This window comes from Patiria miniata, unplaced genomic scaffold (genome assembly GCF_015706575.1).
Source record: "Patiria miniata isolate m_02_andy unplaced genomic scaffold, ASM1570657v1 HiC_scaffold_1, whole genome shotgun sequence".
Lineage (NCBI taxonomy): Eukaryota > Metazoa > Echinodermata > Asteroidea > Valvatida > Asterinidae > Patiria > Patiria miniata.
In genome coordinates this window covers 25,546,929-25,570,667 of record NW_024037047.1, presented here as the reverse complement: position 1 = coordinate 25,570,667, position 23,739 = coordinate 25,546,929, and the positions used below count along the sequence as shown (strand labels likewise).

Genomic DNA, 23,739 nt, shown 5'->3' with positions numbered 1-23,739 from the left:
CCCAACTGTCCCTGTCGAGCATAGTGTTGGAAAGAGATGGACCATTCAGACCAGTTTCTAGCCGATGGATGTTTCCAGGGTCATGTTGGGACGACCTTTTCGTCGAGGGGCATCAGGATTCCAGAGGAGAACTTGACTAGCTGGCTCTTACTTACAAAATATACCTCACATAATATATTCAGCAGCAGATAAACATAGCAAATTCACAGTTATTTAGTAAATTTAACTGGTTTGAACACGAACTAAATTGTATATATAATAAAACATTCTGAACGGGGAATGTTTGCCAGATTTTGGTTTGATGTGATTGCGCATCTGTTGTACCTTTTTTCAGTCGTTATAATTTGTCTCTACATATTTCAATGTTCTACTATTTGCCCCGCTTATTTACAAAATATATCTGAATTATCAATTTAAATTGACCTTTAAGCACTGAACTGACGAGTTGTGTTTTTATAGCTGCATCAGCACTGTACTTTGTTATGTACTACATGTATTGTTTTGGTTATCATCCTTGCGACATCACCCTTCAATTCCTGTCGAACCACAGGCAAATAAATCCGAGTGTCGCTGTTCGCTTATTCGGAGCTCCTTTCCCTGTGTGGTTCTCTGGCAACTCAATTAACTGTGGTGTTCCACGAGAAGTAGTTGAAGTGACAGTATTATCTTCGTTCAGTTCTGGGACTTATGACCGCGGAGGTGATAGCTGTAAAATTAAAGAAAATGAATATGATTTGCTAGAAAATAGGTAAAACTATTCACGTTGAGTTGTGGAACTTCGTGCTCTTTTTAAAGGGATCTAACCCCACTCCAACTCTCCCCCTCCATGAAAAAAAAATGAAAGAAAAGGGGGGAGGGTTCTCTACGCCAATATTTTCTAACGAGTGTTCTTTTTACGAGTGCCTTTTTTCCCTTTTTAACGTCGCGCAAAATGTGCTCACTGTGCTGTTTGCAGCCCTGAAGAGTGCCACTTTATTGACCGATATAGTGTCCACTTTCAGCACTGCAGCACCCCCATACGAAGATGGTGTCCCCCCCCCCCGTTTTTGATTTTTCGGAGGGCCGATGAAAAAACGTATACCTGTCAGCACGGATGCCGATAGCCCCATAAATGTGGCCAATTTCACTGGACTACCTCCGTAAACATAGGCCACACATTTGCACACGTTTGCGTATCAAAATTTCAACATGAAATTTCACAAAAGTTAGACATCTGAAAAAGGCAGCACTTTCTGATTAACCTATAAAGAGGGTGAGTATGCTTCTAAGGCAAAAAAACCCTACAAACTAATAAGCCTAAATGTGAAAATCGAAATTTGGCAAAGTGCGACACGTTTTTGTACATGTGGATGTGTGGCCTATGTTTACGGAGGTAGTCCAGTAAATTGGCCACATTTATGGGGCTAGGATGCCAAGTGCCCCTTTTCGCCCAAAATGACCTCGCTAGACGACTACAGTAATATAATATAATAGGTGTTTAGCTCAGCTAACGTAGCATGCCTGCTTCGATGCTGCAGTTATTCCTTTTTGTTCCCCAATTTGTTATTACTATAGTTTAACAGCTATCATCACAGTGTCTACCAAGAGACAAATGTCTCCTTCCCTTTTATGCTCCCTAGTTACAGTAAATGCGTACTATTAATACTAACCTATTACTGCACCGATAGCACCAACGGCAAGCGTCGTGTACCCAGCCGTCTGCAATGCTGCAGTAATCTGATCACTGTGGGGATGACTGTATCGACAGAGGTTCACGAAGTGCTCGCAGTTACTGCTGAAAAGGTTGTAGTCGATCGGCGTTTTGTCTCGGTGCATCTTCTTTGCTGTTTCAATGATGACGCCGGGATCCAAAGGCTTTTCTTGATGGTCTCTGGAGTTGTTGATCCTCGCCCTGCCAGAGCCGCCGAAAATCATCCCTATTGTATCAGCTCGTATCTCGGGCTTTTCACTGGCAGCAGACGGAATTCCCATTGCCTTCTTTTTGGAGAATTCCGGCCCTCCTTCGAACATACCGAAGTGGATGACAGCGTGTCTCATACCTCGATACTGACCGACGTATATACCCCAGTGTGCGTACCCGACGTCCCGGCGGAACTCCACCCTATCACCCAGGCATAAGTCGCCTTCCAATGCCTTAATATCCGGAAATGAAGGCTCATGCCAGTAACCAACAACCCCATAATTGTTGTTGCTTGCCATCTCTCCTGCCTGTCGACTGCTGGTTAAGTTTATTTGCGAGACGAGGTATAAAGCTACTGCCTCTGATCATACGAAAGACACTGATTTGGTGATTGAGCTGAGTTCGACGATGCTGCAACTGCACTGAAAGACTGGATTCAAAAGTGGGGACTCCCATTACACTGGTTCCCGCACTCTGACATTTTCCTTACAGCACTCTGCACATTTCCTCACTGGCATAATTGGATGTGGCCATTTCTGTTCACTGTATTTTTTTCACTGGTACACGGCGGTCCAAGGAACACGCGTGCTGATGCAACATCGGAATCCCCCAAAGACTGCGCCGTGTATTTAGTATTGCACCATCCACGGAAATTCCCAAATCAGTGAAAATATAAGCCTTTCTTTTGTTTGTAAACATTGGCACCACTTTGTATGGGCTGCCGTAAGTGCATAAATTGAAGCCGTGGTTGGCAACATATTTTTCCAAAAAAAGTCCCCATAACGCCATCAGCACAAAGTAAAAAGATATATGTGGGAATTATTTTGTAGCTTTGTTGAAAATATTGTTATATAATATAACTGACATACAGATCCTTGTCATTATTTTGATTGGTGGAACTCACATCACGCGGCAATCATGGGCGTCGCCAGGATTTTTTCTAGAGGGGGGCAAAATTTTTTTTGCCAAAAAATGCTTGTATTTTTCAACACATTCTCGATTTATCAGTTTTAGAGGGGGGCAGGGACATTTTGCCCCCCCCCCCCCCCCCCAACTCATTAAATTTACACCACTTTGTCTTCGCGCCTCTTTGTTTTTTTTTTTTTTTTTTTTTTTTCTTCCTTTTTTTTTTTTTTTTTTTTTTTTTTGCTTTTCCAGGGGGGGGGGGGGGGGGGCAAGTGCCCCCCCTTGCCCCCCCCCCCTCGCGACGCCCATGGCGGCAATCGTTATTGCTCCCATTCACCGGCCGGGGCTCAAAAAGTTCCATTCGCCCACGGGGAACGGGAAATACAATCATAGAGCTTTATATGACCGACATACAGATCCTTGTCATTTGATTGGTGGAACTCACATCACATGACATTCGTTATTTCTCCCATTCACGCCGGGTCTCAAAAAGTCTCATTCGCCCATGGGGAATTAGACTAGATGCCACGTCGGTAATTGTTTTGCGTACGGTACCGCGGTTACTACTGGTTCCATGCACGCAAAATATTGCTGAAATGCGCGCACTAATGTTCTTCGTCTGACCTGCAGTCTGCAGACCATGATCAGAGTATGCTGCGATGTCGTCCCGATTACTGCGACTCCGAAAAGACCTCGACCGAATATTTCAACTTCCTTACGACTTAGTCTCGATCTCGTAACGACATAACAGACGGTGTACCGACAGAAGTACCGACACAACCGATTGAGTACCGACACACAAGACCGAGCGAGCCTGAACCGATGCCGAAATGACTCCGAAACGACGGAGTGACGTCATCTTCGGATTTTCACGTCGCAATGGTCGTTTCAAAGTCGGCTTAAAAAATTGGCCACCATATATGACCACTGCACTGCCGATCTCGCAAATACTTTTGCGATGTCGTTACGACTTCGTTACGACTTCGTTACGACACAACCGTTTGAGTACAGACAGAGGACAGACTCTAGATCCGTTTCGGATTTTTTTGCCGACCATCACGATATGCTTCAACTGTTGAAACTAATCGTGGCTCCACTGCCGACCATGCACGACCTGTAGGATGCCGAAACGACGCTCAAGATGTCGCTCCGATAAACATGAAGATGTCGTTCCGAGTTTCACGATGTCGTCGAGTCTTGCGTCTCAGCACTGTCTTGTCGTGATCGTGAGGCTACATCGTGACAGTGTGACGGGCGCTTAATTGATGTCTATTTGATTTTCCCCCTCGTTTTCCTATTGTTAACTTTGAACGTGGAGCTGAACGAAGTTAAATTTCTTTGTTAATGTGTTTTTTTTTCAGCGAGAAAAGATTTTTTTGTTCTAGTTTGAGCATCAGGAAAGTGCTTTTTTTGGGGGGGGGGAGGGACGTTTGCGCCTATCACCATTAAAAAAAAATTCGGCAAGAATCATTGTCGGCCCGTAAATAATTCGAAATTTGTAAAGAAATAACTTGACCAAACGTGGGGGATTTTGTTTCATTGTATTGCAAAATACTCAGCAAATTATAATAGGTTTTTTATTATTTTTCCAAGGGGGTTGAAACACGATTATAGCACGACGGGAGCAACTTTCAAAAATATAATATAAAAGAAACTTGAAATTAATAAACAAATGCAGTCGACTTCCTCTGTACATACCGAACACGTTTTATGCGGTCTTATTACAGTCATAAAAGTTTCCATAAATTCCATAAAATGATGGATTAGCCCAGGCCTAATCACAAATTAAAGTCCATCGAATTTGGTACCCTGATTGTAGTGTTTCTGGCAGAGGTTGAAATGAGGGTTTGCTGGTATTAGAAAAGAGAATAAAATTCCCCTTATAATACTGTTTGTTGTGTTTTAATCGGACATTCCATTGACAAGTCACGGCTGTTAAACTTTCGCATTTATTGACATATCAAAAAGTAAAATACTGAGAAAAAGGCCTTTAAAGTTTCAACATTTGTAGTCCTGCAAATGAAAGATGCCAATTGGGTTTCCCTATAAAAACGTTGTAATTTCACGATTTGTATATATTTCTTTAAAACATGTGCATGTGGTAGACATATCAAGGTGATTAATATCAATAAAGATGAGAATAAAAAAAATCCCCCCATTCAAGTTTTTTTGCATGTTTCTCCTCTTTGGCAAGAACGCCTCACAAATGACTAATGTCCAGTCTTCCTAAGAATCTCAAAAAATACTAACAGTATACGCTGAATGATCAGGGGTAATATTGTGAATTAAATGCACGGCTTTTACAATGGTGCAAAGATGAGTACGTGTACAATGGATCACAGTCACTGCTCTGCTTAATATGCTACGGCGAGAGAATTTAGAAATATTTTTCATTAAAGATTTTGGCATAATATTTTTCATGGTCATATGATTACAAGTGCTTAATAGCTATGGCTTCGCTAATATGGCATGAAAATGACAACTCATGCAAAAGATCAATTATTTTGTAATCAATTTTTGACAAATATTATATTATTAATAAATTCTTTCACTTCCCCTGCTATGCATCTATATTAGTGTAAACACTGTGACCAGTCAGATTCTGCTAACTCTACGTGTACAATGGATCACGGTCACTGCCATCCTTAATATGCTACAGCGAAAGAATTAAGTAATATTTTTGGTCATATGATTACAAGTGCTTAATAGCAATGTCTTCGCTAATATGGCATGCAAATGACAACTCTAATCCTTTGCAATGGAGAAAATCAATTATTTTGATATCAATTTTTGACAAATATTATATTATTAATAGGTTCTTTCACTTCCCCTGCCATGCATCTGTATTAGTGTAAACACTGTGACCAGTCAGATTCCGCTATACGGCGAGATAATTTACTAATATTTTTCATTAAAGATTTTGGCATAATATTTTTCATGGTCATATGACTACAAGTGCTTAATAGCAATGTCTTCGCTAACATGGCATGAAAATGACAACTCTAGTCCTTTGCAATGGAGAAGATCAATTATTTTGAAATCAATTTTTGACAAATATTATATTATCAATAGGTTCTTTCACTTCCCCTGCCATGCATCTGTATTCGTGTAAACACTGTGACCAGTCAAATTCCATCAACAGACAAAAGAGGGAACTGGTAGGTACAGCTGGCATATCAATCACCTCCAGTCAAATTAACTTGGGAGTTCTTAAAAACATAATGGAGTTTGACTGCTCCAATGGCGTAGCTGAATTTACCAGCCAGAGAAGGAGGGTGTTAAAGGGAATATACAACATTCGCAAACATCGAAAAATACAACTACCAAGTTTTTACGAAATACCTTACTAGGATGTTGGTAAATGACAGTCTCAAGCATCTTGTAAAATTATGGCACCTGGTGTGAAGTCATTTTCAAGAAAATGGTGTTTTTGTAAACATTTCCACAGTGGTCGGCCGACCAGCGTTGGAAAAACCTAACTATTTTTCAACTACTGCTCCAAATTTAACATTTTTTCAGTCCAAATTTTGTTTGCTATTGGTTACATGTTCATGAACGGGTGCAGGCCAGCTAGACTGGTTCCCTTGCCCTACAATTTTCCATCATTCATCTATAATTTGATCCATTTTATCTTTTTTGGAGTCAGGGAACCAGACTACTTTAACATTTTTGTTTTGTTTTTGTTTTTATAACCTTTTAGAACACAGAACTTCAAAAATGTCAGTGTAACAATATTTGATCTATTATACTAACCTCTCAAATAGTTCATTTCTGAAAATTACAGCAAAAGCCAATGATGTATATTCCCTTTAAACATGATTATTAACAGTGATTGAAATAAAACACATTGTTTTTAGAATTCATATGTTTTTGGAAAATAATTTTTGCTGACATATAGAAGTTATTTCAGCCATACTAATATTCTAGTCTTGGAATGAAATGAATATTGCATCTATTGTATACAGCCCTTTTCCCATATTTTAAATAGCTAGAAAAAATACAAGATTGCTTGCAAATTGCTTTGGATGCTTAAAGGAATACACTTCCAATCCTACATGGTTGAAAGTGAGAGCCGGTTAATAAAACCTTCAATCCAAGTTAGTGGACGGTTCAACCAGTTTAGGCGGTTTTACTCCAGTTTAGCTACCTCCTCAAAGTAGGCTCCAAGTAGTTTAATCTATAATGAAATAAACAAAAACAAAAACAAGAAAAATCAAAGAACTTACCAAAAATGTTTCAGTCATTTCATCACAACTTTGTATTTTGTGGGTTTTTTTTGGGTCATGTTGGTTTCTTGTTTTTTTGTAAGTGTTTTTGTTGGTTGTTGGTTGGTTGTTTGTTGAGGTGGGTGGTTTTTTTTTTTGGGGGGGGGACTTTGCGACATCAATAACATATGTGTAAATTGAGCACAATTTGAATGATCAAACTGTGGTTCATGCCGCGCCGTGCAGGGGCCAATTTAGAAGACATGATGAAAATGCGGTAACCAGTCTGTGCATGGCCATGCGATCAATAAGCTTTCTTATTCATGTTACAGACATTATCTTTAAGACCTGTAAGAGTGACGATTGTGATTTAAACAACAATGATTTTGATCATGAATGTTGAAATTTGCATAAGGACCTGAAAATAACATTCGAAACGGCAACACACCTACAGAAATGTCGAGGCCATTGTTTAAGTGAAGTTCTGCATGAAGCACTTCCAACATCAAGGATATGAAAGCTCAATATTATGAGCTTTCTTTTAGTACAAGAATCAATCGAATCACTCATGTACTTTTCAAGTTACGGACTTTTAAACACAACCATCATTTTAAAGTTCTATCCACGGTTCTTTCAGCAAAACGAAACAAATCACATGGGGATGTGTGTGAATTGTTTTCGGGTTGCTGAAAGAACACACACCTTTTGTGCGATCTGTGGACAGAACTTTAAAATGGCGATTGTGTTTAAAATTCCTTAACTTGAAAAGTACATAAGTGATTTGAATGAATCTTGTACTAAAAGAAAGCTTCTAAATAGGGCTTTCATATCCTAGATTTTGAAAGTGCTACATGAAGAACTTCAATAACAAAATGGTCCCAACATTTGGGTTTCGTTTTTCTGACTCACCCTGTATTGGACTAAAGGTTCATGTAACGGATACCACACAACGTTTCTGTGTGTGGCACTTTAAATGCATCTCAGGACTGAAGTAAAGCTGCTAGAATATATGCCCCATTTCGAGGGGAAAAAAATGGTTCTCACCCCGTTGATGTAGTTTGAGCGGTTGAATTTCTCATTCTGGGAGTGAGCACTGTCGTCGCAAGCGCCCATGGGAAGCAACATGACGTTCTTGTTGGTCGCGTTCTGGAGCGCGATGGTCACAGGGATGCTACCGCCCTCGCGCGTCATGTCAGGCTCAGTTCCAAACACTGAGGTAAGATCGCAAAATGTAATGTTAGAGTTGAGTAAAGAAATTGACTGGGGTGGGGTTTGAACCTGCGACCTCCGGATTGCCGCTCCGGTGCTGTACCAACTGAGCTATCCAGCCCTATGTTGGCGGTACCCCAGTTTGTCAATGCCTTCGTGCAAGGTTTGCAGCATTGGTAGAGCACAGGAACGGCAATCCGGAGGTCGCAGGTTCAAACCCCGCTCCAGTCAATTTGTTAGTTTTATTATAATGCACCTAGTCAGTTTCCCTTTGTGATTTACAATTTGCAAAACAATATGTAGAAAGATTCAGTGTAGAGAGTGGGGAACACAGTGGTGTAACTAAAGGGGGGTGGGGGGACGGCCTGTGCCCCCCCCCCCCCCCCCCCGATCCCCCTGCCTCTTGTGCCTTGCACTCCATTCAGAGTAAAGATTAGAATTTAAAGATTTATTGCCCCCAAATATAATATCATAATGCTTTAAATAATATATATATTTTTAAATTATTTTTTTATCAATATGTGACAAACATTTCCAAACGTCACAAAAAGTACCAATATGAAAAAAAAATAATAAATAAAATAAACCGATGTGGCATGCTGTAGCTCCTCAGGCTTTGACACATTTGTAATTAAGTTTTGACAATACGTACACTTAAATTAAAGTTGCATTCCCTGGTGATCTTTAACAAATTAAATTTTTCTATTATTTTTTTCAACTTGTACTGTATGTCTTATTTGAGCAAAAACCTCCTTTTTTTTTCTTTTTTAGACGTCTGCAAATCCTCTGAAGAAGTTTTTGTTTTGAGCACACAAATAGATCAGCTTTGCGAACAGACTGGCTCCCCGTCTGTACATTATCGATACTGATTGTGGGGCGGGAACCAGCAAATGGCACTACTGTCTGGCAGCCAATAATTTGAAATTGTAAAGTGATGTTAACTCAATAACTAAACAAGGGTCGATTGCCGTCAATGTCTCATTAAAAAGTGAATGACTTTTTTTTTAATGCTATAGAAAAATAGCAATTTTGAAAAAGAATCTATTTTTTGGGGATGAAACTCAAAAAAGGGACGGGAAACACATCTTTAAGATGTTGGGATGGGAGTTTTCAAACTGATGTGTTGATTGGTAAGATTTGTTGTTTTAGCAAGTTTTACCTGTCTTGACGGCCTTGCGGCCAGCCAGGTAGTGGGGATGATCAAACTCACTAAGCCAACTCTTCCCAGAGTGGCCTGCCGAAACACTGCCAAAGACAAAACAATGACAATAGCAAGTGTAAATCAACCTAAAAAACATGCAAGATTTTACTAGAACTCGTCCAGGCACCATGTATAGGCTCTACAACGTGTGTAATCTATTTTGTATGATTACTTTGTGTCTTGACTGGGCCCATCTGATCAAGGGTAATAAATGGGTATTTCAAAAGAGAAAAAAAGCATTACAACTATGTATAACATATTGAAAACATTGCGAATTGATGTCTCTTATGAAATTAAAATTGTTGACCACAACTACCGTCCAATCTAAATCCATAGGTTTTGTACACGACCCCAATTGCAGTCGTATGCTGGGAATTGTGGACGATATTGTTTTCTTTTGTTCTCTGGAATTTTTCGTCCACGGTTTGAATAGATGAACACGCCCACACATGTTTGTTTTACATACTGTATGTGGACATTACTTTGTTTTTGTGTATTAAGAAAATTGGTACAAAAAATAATTTTACTGAAGGCCAAAAAAAAAAAAAGTCTTCGGTTTCTGGTATGGAGCTTGCCCCAGAAGTGGTGCGGTGATGCTGCTTTTTTTTTTCACCCTACTTTTTTTTCCTTCAAATTTTGGGTGATGTTGTTGATGATGACGCTTCGATCCCCTTAAAACTCTCAAAAATATCCTTCAGGGTGGAGCTTGAGGTGACCTCAGTCAGGGCATAAGGCTTTAGAAATCTGCACCCACTTACGATCTCGACCAACACGAACTTTCTTCGGGAAAGTTTGACAGTCAAGACAAAAGTCAGAGAAAATGGTAACGTCAGACCATTCAACGACATCAACATCGTGCATGTGCTGCCAGGCTGGTCATTAGTCTGCTCCCTTACATATTGCGCTAATTAAAAAGCGTTTAGAGGTTCCAGATACACGACCATCGCTTCCACACACACATCTGGCTTCCACACACACAATCACAAAAATACAACACCGTCTGCAAATGGTGCCCGACTATTCTGTGCAAAATATATAGGAGCCCAGAAAGGCTACATAAAGCTTATACTCGATTGTAACCCCATCTAAAAACACGGTAAAATTTTGCAGCAGCAGGATTCCAGTCAAACTAGTGAGTTTGGCTGTTTTGAGACATAATCTTACATTGAAAACAACTTTTTATTTTGCAGATGCGCATGGTTTTGCCGACGTGCGCGTACCAGAAACCGGAGCCTTTTTTGGGGGGCTAAACTGTGAAAACTCTTTCAACCCCAAATTTGGTTTTTGATTTCCTTGAATGTTTCTCTTCATTCTGCGCCCGATAACCCTAACCCGAAAATGCCTCTAGACCTGTTTTCCAGAGAGGGCGAAACGTTATGTGGACACGGCTTAGTCCACATAACGTCAACACAACCTGCATTATGTGGACATCTTTTGTTCACATGTCCACATAGTGACTGTAATACAAACTCACACACACACAGAAGGAATACGCGATCGCAATATGCCCTTGTCTGGCTTGAAAGCAAGGGGGATCAAAATGGCAGCTCCCGACTTTGGCATATTGCTCATCACAGCTTCATTTTCTGCTTCAGAAAAATCAAATTCAATAACATGAAGATAAAGTTTAGAGAGTTTCTGTTTGCAAATTAGAGGCTTTGACTCTGGAACTGATGGAGGCGGAGTCGGAAATGAAACCATGGTTTTGACAAAAAGAAAAAAAAGTAACAAACTCACTTTATTTTATTGGGTGAGCCTCGCGCCGTGTGAATATCAGTCAGGTACTTGACTACCAACTGGCCAATCTCTTCTGGAGATTGGTTGGGTACCAGACGGATGGAGAATTTACCAGTCACCTTGCGAGGGATCACTGTCTTGGAACCGGCTCCGTCAAAGGCCCCCTGGATTCCTGAAAATTAATAAATTGTAGAGTGAATTCCTGTACTGACGTATGGATTTATTTCACAATGTTATTGCCCAAATCTAGCAGAATGGTTTTGAATGGTCCTCAAGCTACAACTTTGCATAAAGATACGCTAACTACGAATTTCCTGGGTAGCGTTGCCGAAGTTCCCAAGCCTGGGTTATTCACCAAGTTGGAACAGCCAAGATGGAAGTATTACAAGATGATGGTTCTTTACCATGGATGGACAGGGATGGATAGCGCCAACGATGTTGCAGGATCTTATCTTTGCTGTCGTGAAGCAGACGTTCTGTCCCGATTTCCTGACGATATTCCTCCTGTATCGAAAACAGAAAGAGGATGAAAATTGACGCCAAAACTGCTTTGACAAACAAACAAGCACAGTCAGGTTTTAGTCCATCACTTGCAGAACGTCTAATGTCTTCACTAACTTATAATGTCACTGTCAGCATAAGTCTGACTGAATAAAATTTGATGCTGAACAAAAAAATTGACTGGAGCAAGGTTTGAACCTTAGACTCTTTTCAGCGCTCTACCAACTGAGCTATCCAGGTCTATGTTGGCGGTTCCCCATATAACAGGTATTATATATGCTTAATAGCCAAGGATCACGCCCAAAGTCATGAAGCTAGTAACATAAGCAATGCTGCAAACCTGGGAAATAGCAGGGCAATATAAATAGTCAGTTTCCTTTGTGTGTTTTTTTGAAAATGTTAATAAATTTGGATTTACTTCCAGTTCTTAGCTTGTTCAATGAAATTTGTAGGATTGTGATTTACCTAACCCTCCAGGGAATTTTGGCTAGAAACCCTGCCAAACGCAGCAACATGCAACATTTACAAGTCTAAAGTGACAAGCCTGCCCAGTGCAGCAAGATCCACCAAGCCTAGAGTCTCGAGGCCTAACTGCCTCAGAGTCTGTGGTCACCGAACACAGCAGGATACAACTGTGGCATTGTTTCTATGGGACTAGCTCTCATCGTCTCAGAAGTGGCCGTTTATGCACTGGTGTTGGTAGCTGAATGCATCAAAGTGCACCAGACTTTTCCACTTGATGCACTGTGTTGCGTCTGGCAGGGTTAGGGTTTATCCAAGTCTTTGTGGAGCAAACTGTTATGTTCAAGAGATGGAATTTTTTTGGCCCGTACCAAGTCAAAGTCGATTGGTCCATAGAGACTGGCTTCTTCCTCCGTCAGTTCAGCGACTTTGTCGTAGACACCAGGGACCTTGATGTGACCTGTGACGTCTACGAGGCTGTCCAGTAGCGCTATCAGGTCCGTCATGGCTTCATGCCTACAGAATGACAAGATATCATCTACAATGCTCACCATTGATATTATTATAAGAAAAGTCAAATTAGGGTGAGATGGGGTATATTCGACTGGGGGGAGAATTCGACCACTGGCTATTATTCACAAACAATGAGTCTGACTAGGGTTGATTATATGCTGCAAACAAAGTAAGTACATGGTCTTGTTATAAGTAATAACAGTTAAGATCTCACTCTCTCAGTTACACTAGGCAGTGCTGGTTTTCCTTATCCAGTCGAATTCTCCCCCTATCCCATCTGTTTACCAGTAAGTGGGGTATATTCGACCGGAGGCAGAATTCGACCAGTCGTTACTAAGCAAAAACCTTGGGTCTGACTAGGGTTGATGCTATGCTGCAAACATGGTAAGTACATGATCATGTCATGAGTAATTATGGATAAGATCTCACATCTCAATTACACAAAGCAATACCAGTTTTCCTTAAGTGGTCGAATACTCCCCCTTTTACCCTAACAACTTTCTCAAACGATCCACAATTGTATTTTTGAGTAATCATCAACAATTCCAAAAGCCTTTTTTGAAGTTGTACTTTTTCATGTGCAAAAGGAGCTTACTAATTTGCTCTTCATTTTGATATATTACTCACTTTGACGCAGATTGTAAGTGGTTGAAAATGTTGATTTTTTTCATAATCTCTACTGTGCAGGAATTGTCAAAAAAAAGGCCCAAGTAAAAAGCTACTGAGGGGTTAGATCACCTTTATTACTCCCCCACCCCCTCTTCCCTCTTTGTCACTCCCCCAAAAAGCTAAGAAGCGTACCTGAAAAGTCACAGGCAGAAGCATTCTGAACACCGAACCCTTTCACTTGATTTTCAATTCAAAGCTCAGGGCAAGCAGGCAGATTCGGTCATGCATCACAGCTCTCCACAGTGCAATTTTTTGGGGGGAAGTGACTCTCTGTGTGACACAGTTACTTGAACATTTCACCTGAAACTGACCTGCAGGATTTTAAAGGGTTTTACATACTGCTCTGAATATTGTCATCCCACATAGGAGGGTCGATACAACTACTTACACAGAGCCTCCATAGACACCAGAATGCAGGTCCTTCTTGGAACATTCCACCTCCAGGAAGAAATAGCACAATCCCCTGGGAAACAAGACATTCAACGTTTCTTCTGTGATCAAATGTCCCTTTTTTGACTGAAGTACTGAACAAAAACTGGGCAAGACTAGTCTGGCCCCGGAACAGTCTGTAACTCAAAAGTGGCCACAGAGCTATGTCAAAAACAAAACAACTGAACAAAAACTGGGCAAGACTAGTCTGGTCCCGGAACAGTCTATAACTCAAAAGTGGCCACTCCCACTCCCCATTCTTACGTGTGGAGATACTTTGCATCCTTCCCGGGCGCAGACATTTTGAATTCATGTGTGTGTTTGTAGAACATGATGAAATTAGATGCAGTGAATTTTGAAAGTGTACTCTAAATGCAACGCGCAAGTACAACATATGCAAGAACTTTAAACGCATCATGACAGTTAAAAAATGTCAAGGCAAAAATCATCTGCAGCAAATACGCGCACGCGTTTGTGTTGCAAATGAAACACCCATTTACTGATTGTGCATTTCGTTTTTGTCGTATTTGCTTCAATAACAAACCTACATGATTACAGTATAGCATACAAACGCAGATATGCAAATAGCTGCACAAAAGCCATACACAATTTTGAGTTTTCCATAGGTTTGTGCACCCATTGGGTTGACAGGGCCAAACCGACCCAAAACCGACCTGAAACCGATCTGAACTCCCTAAAACCGACCCGACCTGACCCGACAAAATTCAAGGAAAACCGACCCGAAACGACACGAAACCGAACCGAAAATTGAAACGCAAAACCGAAACCGAACCGACCCGACCCGACTGAAATATTGGACAAACCAACCCGACCCGACCCAAGTCGGTTTTTGGTCGGGTCAGGTCAGTTTCGGTTCCGGATCGGATTTGCACAACATTATTCCCAATCTAGCTTGAAACTAAATATCGCACAAAGGGCTGTAACGTGCCTTACCTCAAACCATATGTGATACACGGCTTGTTCTTGCCCAGCCAATAGTTGTCGGAGATGCACACGTAGTCCACATCCTGAGATGAAAACAGAAAAAGAAGACAGTGTTATAATGGAAGATTGCGAGCACTGGTACGTTGATTTGTGTCGGGAAAACAGAAGTACCTGGGTAAGTAGGGTTGGTAAGGGAGAGTGTGGCATAGTGGTTAGGGTTTGTGACTTCTGATCAGAGGGTTAGGGGTTCGAATCCAGCTGCTGGTCATATGTGATGCGATCAAGATAAATGAGTCGTTTGTCGACCCTGGTCAAAAACATTTTTATTACAGATTTGAAAAGAGCACAATCTCAGCATTACTGCTGTGAAAACTGCATGCTGATACCATCTTTAGTTCAAAAATTAAGTCGGAACACCAAGAAATGTGATGAAGTGATGTGATGAAGTGGTCCTATTTTGGCCTGTATCTCCAAATGAAAATTCCCGACAAACGACTCATGTAGCTTGATCCCATCACATATGTTATGTCCTTGGGCAAGCGAGTTCACCCCAACTTGCCTCTCTCCACCCAGTTTACCCCCACTTGCCTTTCTCCACCCAGGAGTGGGTACCTGCATTAGTTGGGGTGCAACCTGCGATGGACTAGCATCCCATCCAGGGGGAATTGAAATATCCTCAATCATTTCATGCCTAGGAAACAGGAGATACACGCTGGCCTGATGAGCTAGTCTGCATGCATCTTCACCCGGGATGTAGATCATAAGTCATCCCCTACCAGTTCAACTCACAAGCCATTCAAATGAGCTTGACAAAGGCATTCCGTTTTTGTTGTTCATGCACTGTTACTTATGATGGACTTGTGAGGGACTCAGCTACATCCCTAAAAACACAATGGGCTTATTTTAGCCCATTCATTGGCGATATGTGCAGACATGCAACTGTGAAGTAGCAAAAAAAAAGGGGAAACTTCAAATTTTACACGACTTATATACAGTGTTTTTCCATTTTTAACCAATTTCAATACAATTTTGCATACCCCCTAGGGAGTTAGGGCTATTTGCACAAATGTGAAGCGAAAAACAAGGAAATCAGCTGATCTAAGTCAAAGTTGCATGCCTGTATGTGGTTATCCTATACAATAGCACTGCCAAGCTCTCATCGCCATACAACCAGTTTCAGTCACAAGTGACAGGCAGTCAGTCAGTCAGTGAGGTAGGTACGAAGAGAACAAACCTACCTTGAAAAATGTGTCCTTACGAGCCTCGATCAGTTCCTCTAAGCCCTCCGAGCCTGATTCTTCCATTCCTTCAAAACAGAACTGCAAATAGAATAAGAGTGAGGGTAGCGCCAGGCTAGATTGCAAACAATGACGATGGACAGGGAAGATTGACTGCAGCAGGATACTTAGGTTTTTTTTTTCTGTTTCAGGGGTCCACGATTCGAATCCACATTTGTCACCTTGATATTTAGTTTTCTGTTTCAGGGTCCGGGGTACGAATCCACATTAGCTCAACTTGAAATTTAGTTTTTCTGTTTCAGGGGTCCATGGTTAAAAACCACACTTGTTCAACTTGATATTTAGTATTCCTGTTTCAAGGGTCGAGGGTTCGAACCCACATTTGCTCACCTTGATATTTAGTTTTTTCTGTTTGAGGCGTTCAGGGATTGAATCCACATTTGTTCAACTTGATATTTAGGTGTTTCTGTTTCAGGGGTCGAGGGTTCAACTCTACATTTGTTCAACTTGATATTTAGTTGTTTCTGTTCCAGGGGTCCACAATTCAAATCCACATGTGTTCACCTTTATATTAAGTATTCCTGTTTCAAGGGTCGAGGGTTCAAATCCACATTTCTTCACCTTGATATTTAGTTTTTCTGTTTCAGGGGTCCAGGGTTTAAATCCACATTTCTTCACCTTGATATTTAGTTTTTCTGTTTCAGGGTCCAGGGTTCAATCCCACTTTGTTCACCTCAATATTTAGTTTTAGTTTCAGGGATCCAGGGTTCGAACCCACCTTCACTCACCTTAATGTTGATAGGAATGTCTTGCTTCAAGGCGCGGTAGGCTTCAATGACGTTCAGCCAGGATAGTACAGGTCCTTTGTCATCAGTCGAGCCACGTCCGTACAACTTGCCATCAACTTCAGTCAGAACGAACGGGTCGGTCGACCAGCCATCCTCCTAAAAAATCATCAATATCATATCATTCCGCAGACTTGACCAAGAATTTGAAGGAGTGTAATTCTAACTAGTACTAAGCTAAAATAAATCAGTGTCACCAAACACTTGAATTAGGAAGAACACTGAGGTTGACTAAGGGGACAGCCAAATCTGGGGACAGCCATTTTCTGCGGTGGCCCCAGGGTCGCGTAAGTCACACTCAGGTAGTAAGCACGCACTCCGGGCTCCTGCGACCAACTGGGTGACCAACATGTGCGTGCCCTGTCTTTAAGAACACGTGCTGCATCCTCACGGACGTGGAGCCACTTCCAAATGGCTTCTTATTTTGTTCGCCGGATTAGTATTATATTACACAGCGTACTGATCATTATAAATCTATAAAAACTGTGATTTCAGAAACAACTTTTAGGAGGAAAATTATGAAATTAAGAGATAACAGTTAATAACCAGCTTGTTTCACTGATTTACATCTGCAGTTCAAAAGTAGATTTTAGTGAGGGCTTTCCATAATTTTTCTCTTCTCTTGTTTGGGAAATTTGGAGTCAAAACTGAAATGAATAGCAAGTTCAGCGGATTAGGCTAAGGTTAGAGCATAAGGTTTAGGGTCAAGTTAAGGTAAGGGTTAGGGTTTGCGTTAGATTCGGGTTATAGGTCAAGGGTTATGGTTCCACTTCCAAAAATATCATCCTGTGTCCCTGCGCTAACCTTTTTGGCCGGCTGCACGTCCAAGTGACCGTAGATGCAAACCGTTTTCTTCTTGGGGTCGTCGCCAAGGTGACCGAGGAGGATAGGAGGCAACGGGATGACCGTTCCATCCTCCAACTCCTGCATGCCGATGTCTGCTAGCTCAATCGTCGCCCCGACTTCCGGCTTTCGGAGGTCCTACAAGAAAGCAATTAAAGCCACTGACCGTCTTTTTTTAAAAAGACTCCGAATATCTCAAATTGTCATGGCATTCAGCAGCAAGTTTTGGAAGTTCATCGGCCTTTTTATGAAGTATCTGCACAGCAGGAGTGGATGAGGGCATAAGTAATCGTAGGTCGTCACAAGTCGTCATAAGATGTCACAAGTCATCATACACGTAGGTTGTCACAAGTCATCAATAATGGTCAAAAGTCATCGTAAGTCATCACAAGTCACTTTAAGTTGTTACAAGTCATCTTAAGTTGTCACAAGTCATCATAAGTTGTCACAAGTAACCACAAGTCATCACAAGTCATCATAAGCTGTAACAAGTCATTACAAGTCATCACAAGTTATCATAAGTCGTCAAAAGTAATCATAAGATGTCACAAGTCATCATAAGCTGTCACAAGTCATCATAAGTTGTCACAAGTCATCAATAATGGTCACAAGTCATCGTAAGTCATCACAAGTCACTTTAAGTTGTTACAAGTCATCATAAGTTGTCACAAGTCATCATAAGTTGTCACAAGTCATCATAAGTAGTCACAAGTAACCACAAGCCATCATAAGCTGTAACAAGTCATTACAAGTCATCACAAGTTATCTTAAGTCGTCAAAAGTAATCATAAGATGTCACAAGTCATCATAAGCTGTCACAAGTCACTATATCCAGTCTAAAGTTCTAACGAACTACATGTACGACAAAGGCATTCCCTTGTCATTGTTCATCCCCCGGTACTTGTGACTCGACTTATGATTTGACTTGTGACCGACTTAACTCGTAAACTACTTTATGATTGATCTGTGACCGCGTCTCCAGAACCTTGTCTTTGACTTATGATTGATCACAGACTGACTTCAGATGGACTTGTGATTCCCTTATAACTGTTATGTGATTGGCATAAGATTGTATTGTGATTAGCTTGAGATTGATTCATGACGGATAACGCTTGGCTTATGATTGTTTGTGATCAACTTATGATTGACTCAAGACTTGTGTTTGAAAACTCAATGACAACTTTGAAGTGCTTATTACCCCCCTCCCCCCCCCAAAAAATACTAACTCGCCTACCTTCCACATAAACCAATGAATCTCTCTGATTCCCAGTGGAAGGATCTTTTCACATACCGCCATCTTTGTGATCACATGGTAATCTTTGGGGCATTCTTTGAAACTATGACCCATCATGCCGAGGATACAATGCATGATGGGGCGTGTTTAATGAAATATTTTAATGAAATGCCCAAAGATTACCATGTGATCACAAAGATGGCGATATCTGTGAAATGGTGTATTTATACCTGAGCCACTACTTCCAGCATGCGTTTGATCTCCGATCGTTTCTCTGGCCAAGCAGACACACTCTGTATGGCCACTGCGTCGGCCAGTCTCTTGACGTACTCATCTTGATGATTGTCGATGAAGCTGGAAAACAAAGTACATGCACACAAATTTTGATGATGGTTGATGAAATGTTGCAACCTGACGCCACTTTTTTCTTCATATATCATCTCAATGAAGGTCATTCATTGCTGAGAAACATTCCCAATTTTGTTAGACTTTGTACACAACCGCTATAGTGGCGTCAGGTTGCAACATTTCCCACTGTTATTTGTATTTTTGCCTCCTTCCCCCCACCTCTCTCTCTTTCATTCAATATTTCAGAACATTTTCAGTTTTGATCCGGTAGGCAGTTGATATTTGGCCGGCATTGGCTTTCTTTAAAACAATATCAGGCCAGCACGGCAATGAACATGCGCAGTGACTTTTTTGGGGACTTTTTTTAATCGTGACAAATTTTTATCGTGACAAATTTTTATCGTGACAAATTTTAGTCTGGTTCCGCGCCAACATTGTCATTGTGACTTCGTAGTCACGAGATGGTTATCAGACCATTTTACAATTTCCCACTTTATTTCCCTTTAAAAATAATCCTCCAAAGCCACGAATTAGAAAAAGATATGTAGCCTAGCAATTTAATGTTGGGCCTTTAATTGGTTAGGGAATGCGATTTTGTTGGACTCATATGAGGCGTCGGACCTATGAGGCGTCGGACTTATGAGCGGACCCTAGACCCACTAACTGGCGCGCTAGAACTCCTTTTTTGACATGTGGGATGTCGATCTGTCATACTAGCGTCCCACTACAGAAGCATTCTCAATGTTTCAATTGCCTTGTCATGAAACAGTCGTTGCTGCATTCCCCGATCTACATGCGGAGTTTGTTTGCTACCTGCATAGACAATGCGTTGCAAAACACAGCCACAACATTAGGCCTATTGAATGATCGCTGTATGATGTCTGTGCTAAAGTGGTTGAATTTCACGGATTTGCAACCCAAAAAATAATCGTATCATTGAAGCCCCATTACTTCGTCTTTCCAAGGTATTTTTGTCAAGTATTTTGCGTGATTTTTGGCAACTTTTATGGTGAACTTTGGAAATTGAAACATTGAGAATACTTGGGATGCTAGTACGACAGACCAACTTCCAGAAATGTCAAAAGAGGAGTTTTAGTGCCCCAGTTAGTGGAGCTAAGCAGACCCCATTAACAATAACACCCCCTCCCCCCGTCAACATTAGGCCTATAATTTTAATTAAAGAGACACAGTAATTTTGTTTAAATGACATGATTGAAAAAAGTTGGCAAACGTTAACATGCTAAGCAAAGTTGTTGATGATTACAAAGATGAGTTGGAATAAAAATGTTTAACATGTTTAGGTTGCAAATAAATGTTCTGATGATCTTAGCCCCATAAATGTGGCCTATTTACTGGACTGCCTCCGTAAACATAGGCCACACGTCCACATGTACAAAAAACGTGTCGACTTTGCCAAATTTTGATTTTCACGTTTAGGCTTAGTTTGTAGGATTTTTTTGCTTTAGAAGCATACTCACCCACTTTATAGGCTAGTCAGAAAGTGCTGCCTTTTTCAGATGTCTAATTTTTGTGAAATTTCATGTTGAAATTTTGATACGCAAACGTGTAAAAATGAATCTGGAAATTTCATGAAAAATATACATCTGAAAAAGGCAGCACTTTCTGATTAGCCTATAAAGAGGGTGAGTATGCTTCTAAAGCAAAAAAATCCTACAAACTAAGCCTAAATGTGAAAATCAAAATTTGGCAAAGTCGACACGTTTTTTGTACATGTGGACGTGTGGCCTATGTTTACGGAGGCAGTCCAGTAAATAGGCCACATTTATGGGGCTATGATGATCTATGATCATTGATGATGAAGCTTGAAGGACGTGTACTGGTACGTGGTAGCCTACGTGTATGCTGTATGGTATAGGCCTACACGCAAAATTGCACAATTTTCTTGGGTAAGTTTGGGTGGGGGGGGGGGGGGACCAGTAGGCATATTACAGTTAAGTAAGTTTGGTAATCCTTACCTTTATTTAGGACCCCATTCCTATATAAAGTTAAAAGACTCACCAAAACACACAGATTTATCCTCATACATATGACATTGTATGAGGCTGCACTTTAAGGAAGGAAGGAAGGAAGGAAAACAGCTCACTAAATGACACTCAAAAGTGACATTCTGATATTTCTTGGCACATCTAAACAATTGGCAATGACACCTTCTTGAATATCAGCAGGTTTAATTTTTTTTGGAAAGAGGGCAGGGCTTGATTTATGAGGGGTGAAAGACGACGATGATTAACAGAAAATAGACTAAAAATGCAAGATGTCGAATTTCAAAAAAAAATACGAGTCACATTTTCTTTGAAAGTGCTTTCAAAATTACAACTAGGTCTAGGCCTATGACTATGACTCATGAGCTTAGCTGAAGAAAAAAAGACTGCCTTTAAATTTAAGCCCCTTTACTAGCCATGTTAGCCTGCAAAAGTCACTTTGTACTGGACAGTCATCTGCAAAAGTCAGTTTTGAACAGAACTCGTAAAAATAGAGGTGTCCTAAGGATAATGATTACCCTAAGTTTACCTGAAAAGCTTTGGAAGAAATTCTCCGGCCATGATTGCAAACTTTCAGCTTAAGTTAAGTCTTAAGACGACGCGACAAACCCCTCCTTTACCGTCTGGGATCGGGATTGCATGGATTGGGGTTCCCCTAAATTCAACAGGTGACGACAATCGATTCTTTGGATATCGAAATATTGTTCCTAACTATAGTATAATGCTGCTCAATGTGCAAAACAGGCCTATAATAAGTATCGAAACTGTTAACTCGAATTTCGAAATGCGTATCTATATCTTGGGAAATCCCAGCGCTATTTCTCATTACAATGCCAATGGCCAGCACGTGATTCGATTGTTTATGACATGATCGACATTACACGTGAGTTTTGTTTACCGAAGGTCATACATAGCGCCCTCTGTTGATCACAAAACAAAGGCATCCGTAGTGCGTGGCCGGTGTCATATGAAAATCAGTTCGTGTGAAAATCGGACTCTTTTCCCCTTTTATTGGTTAAACTCTCTCATGTGACCGGTCCCTCTCCTAATTATCTATGCAGGAGCATGCGCAATACCACAAATGAGTCCGTATTTCATAAAACTTAAATTCATGCTACACCGGCCCGCGATTTTTCCCCCATACCACTTATTCGCTTTGGACGTATACTGAAGCACTTGAGTTACAAGTCAGGTTCTTGGACTTTATTTTCCCTTAAAAAAAATCCTCCAAACCACATATTGGTAAAAGAAAAATGTTCCAAATGACTGACAAACCTTTTAAGAGAAAAAAAAGAAGTAAAGAAGAAGAAAGTAAAAAAAAAAAAGCATCCACTGGGAATCGAACTGTACTCACATCATCGAATTTATAATCCAATGTAATATCAATGACACTGCAGCAGTGACTCGATCGATGTGGTAGTTTTAAACATTATTTTATTGCATATATAGGGCCCTCCAGCATAATTCTATAAATACTAGCGAATATGTGGTATGGAAAAATAAATAGCGGCCGGCCCAACAAAGTAGGCACTGCGGCATTTCTTATTTTAGAGCAGATTTTTGTAGCTAAAAAAAGTCTAATTCTGAAATTCTGAATTAGTTTTAAAGAAGAATGGTTTTGAAGTTTTGAAATTCACTGTTTAAGGAGTTAATTTGCTTTTAAAAACGGGGGAAAAAATAAAATAATAATCCGTTTTTGGCAAATTCTCATCATTACGCAATCCAAAGAGATTTTGAAAAAGTCATTGGCTGAAAAATAACAGTCCTTTTACACTTTTGCAAATGAAAGGGGACATTGCAAATGAAAAGGGACATTATAATATGACTATCGACAATATAACTTGAAGAAATTATTGAAGTAGCGGTAGTCGTTGCTGTATATTTGTCGCATCGATGGACACGTAAGTAGGGGGGCCTACATCACATTTGTGGGCACAATTATTATTCTGAGAGGAAACAAATTTTGCTTGTTCGTAAATGGGGCAGTAATACATGTACTACTTGAAGGGGTTTTGAGGCGCTAGACCTTTCAATAAAAAAAAACTAATGCCAAAAGTGCCACTTGGCAGGGGGAGGCAATTCCCTCCCCCCCCCCTCCCCGGCTTGACACGCCACGACAGATACCGAACCGGCCATGGTGCTAGCTTGGCGGCGCGGAGGCGCTAGACATGGGGAACGCCGAGATCATGGATTGACGTTCCATTCGGCTTGAGGTTGCTCACCCAAGATTTTCACAAATTCGATTTCTGTTTTCCCCTTGTCTTTTCTACTCTTGACGAAAGTTAAATTTGTTTGTGAAATAAAAGAACTGTTAAATTAGTGAACTCGATTTTTTTTTTCGAGTTTAAGCATGATGAAAGGTTATTTGTTTAATTTCTGGTCGCGTTTGCGCCTGTCACATTAAAAAAAATACGCCAGAATCATTGTCGGGCCGTAAATAATTCGAAATTTCAATATAATTCCTGCACCAAACGTAGGGGGGGAGGGGGGGTTGTTTAAGTTTCTTGTGATAACTTTTGTATTGCTAGATACTAACAGCAATAAAAAAAAA

General features: G+C 40.7%; 2 protein-coding genes across 2 annotated transcripts; both read right to left on the bottom strand.

The window, feature by feature from the left end:
* Nucleotides 1-145: 145 nt before the first annotated feature.
* On the bottom strand, nucleotides 146-2,585 carry LOC119726558 (phospholipase A and acyltransferase 2-like). Its single transcript, XM_038198296.1, has 2 exons — nucleotides 1,650-2,585; nucleotides 146-706 (listed from the first exon to the last, which is right to left on the bottom strand). The coding sequence occupies exons 1-2, from the start codon at nucleotides 2,197-2,199 to the stop codon at nucleotides 663-665; spliced, it is 594 nt and encodes a 197-aa protein (XP_038054224.1). The 5' UTR covers nucleotides 2,200-2,585; the 3' UTR covers nucleotides 146-662.
* Nucleotides 2,586-6,589: 4,004 nt separating this feature from the next.
* On the bottom strand, nucleotides 6,590-21,996 carry LOC119726550 (cytosolic non-specific dipeptidase-like). The gene is made up of 13 exons (XM_038198284.1): nucleotides 21,718-21,996; nucleotides 19,068-19,191; nucleotides 17,565-17,741; nucleotides 16,704-16,859; nucleotides 15,916-15,996; nucleotides 14,687-14,760; nucleotides 13,692-13,766; nucleotides 12,493-12,637; nucleotides 11,563-11,662; nucleotides 11,159-11,330; nucleotides 9,380-9,465; nucleotides 8,056-8,222; nucleotides 6,590-6,983 (listed from the first exon to the last, which is right to left on the bottom strand). The coding sequence occupies exons 1-13, from the start codon at nucleotides 21,747-21,749 to the stop codon at nucleotides 6,936-6,938; spliced, it is 1,437 nt and encodes a 478-aa protein (XP_038054212.1). The 5' UTR covers nucleotides 21,750-21,996; the 3' UTR covers nucleotides 6,590-6,935.
* Between the last annotated feature and the right edge of the window lie 1,743 nt (nucleotides 21,997-23,739).

Excerpts from the sequence above, each read along its gene's own strand:
- LOC119726550 (XM_038198284.1), bottom strand. The coding sequence starts at position 21,749 with ATGGCCGGAGAATTTCTTCCAAAGCTTTTCAG. Across the intron at positions 12,638-13,691 it reads GGTGTCTATGGAGGCTCTGT|GCATGAAGCCATGACGGACC; the intron begins GTAAGTAGTTGT and ends GTCATTCTGTAG. Across the intron at positions 9,466-11,158 it reads GGCTCACCCAATAAAATAAA|TGTTTCGGCAGGCCACTCTG; the intron begins GTGAGTTTGTTA and ends TGTCTTTGGCAG.
- LOC119726558 (XM_038198296.1), bottom strand. The coding sequence starts at position 2,199 with ATGGCAAGCAACAACAATTATGGGGTTGTTGGTTACTGGCATGAGCCT. Across the intron at positions 707-1,649 it reads TGCTATCGGTGCAGTAATAG|CTATCACCTCCGCGGTCATA; the intron begins GTTAGTATTAAT and ends TTAATTTTACAG.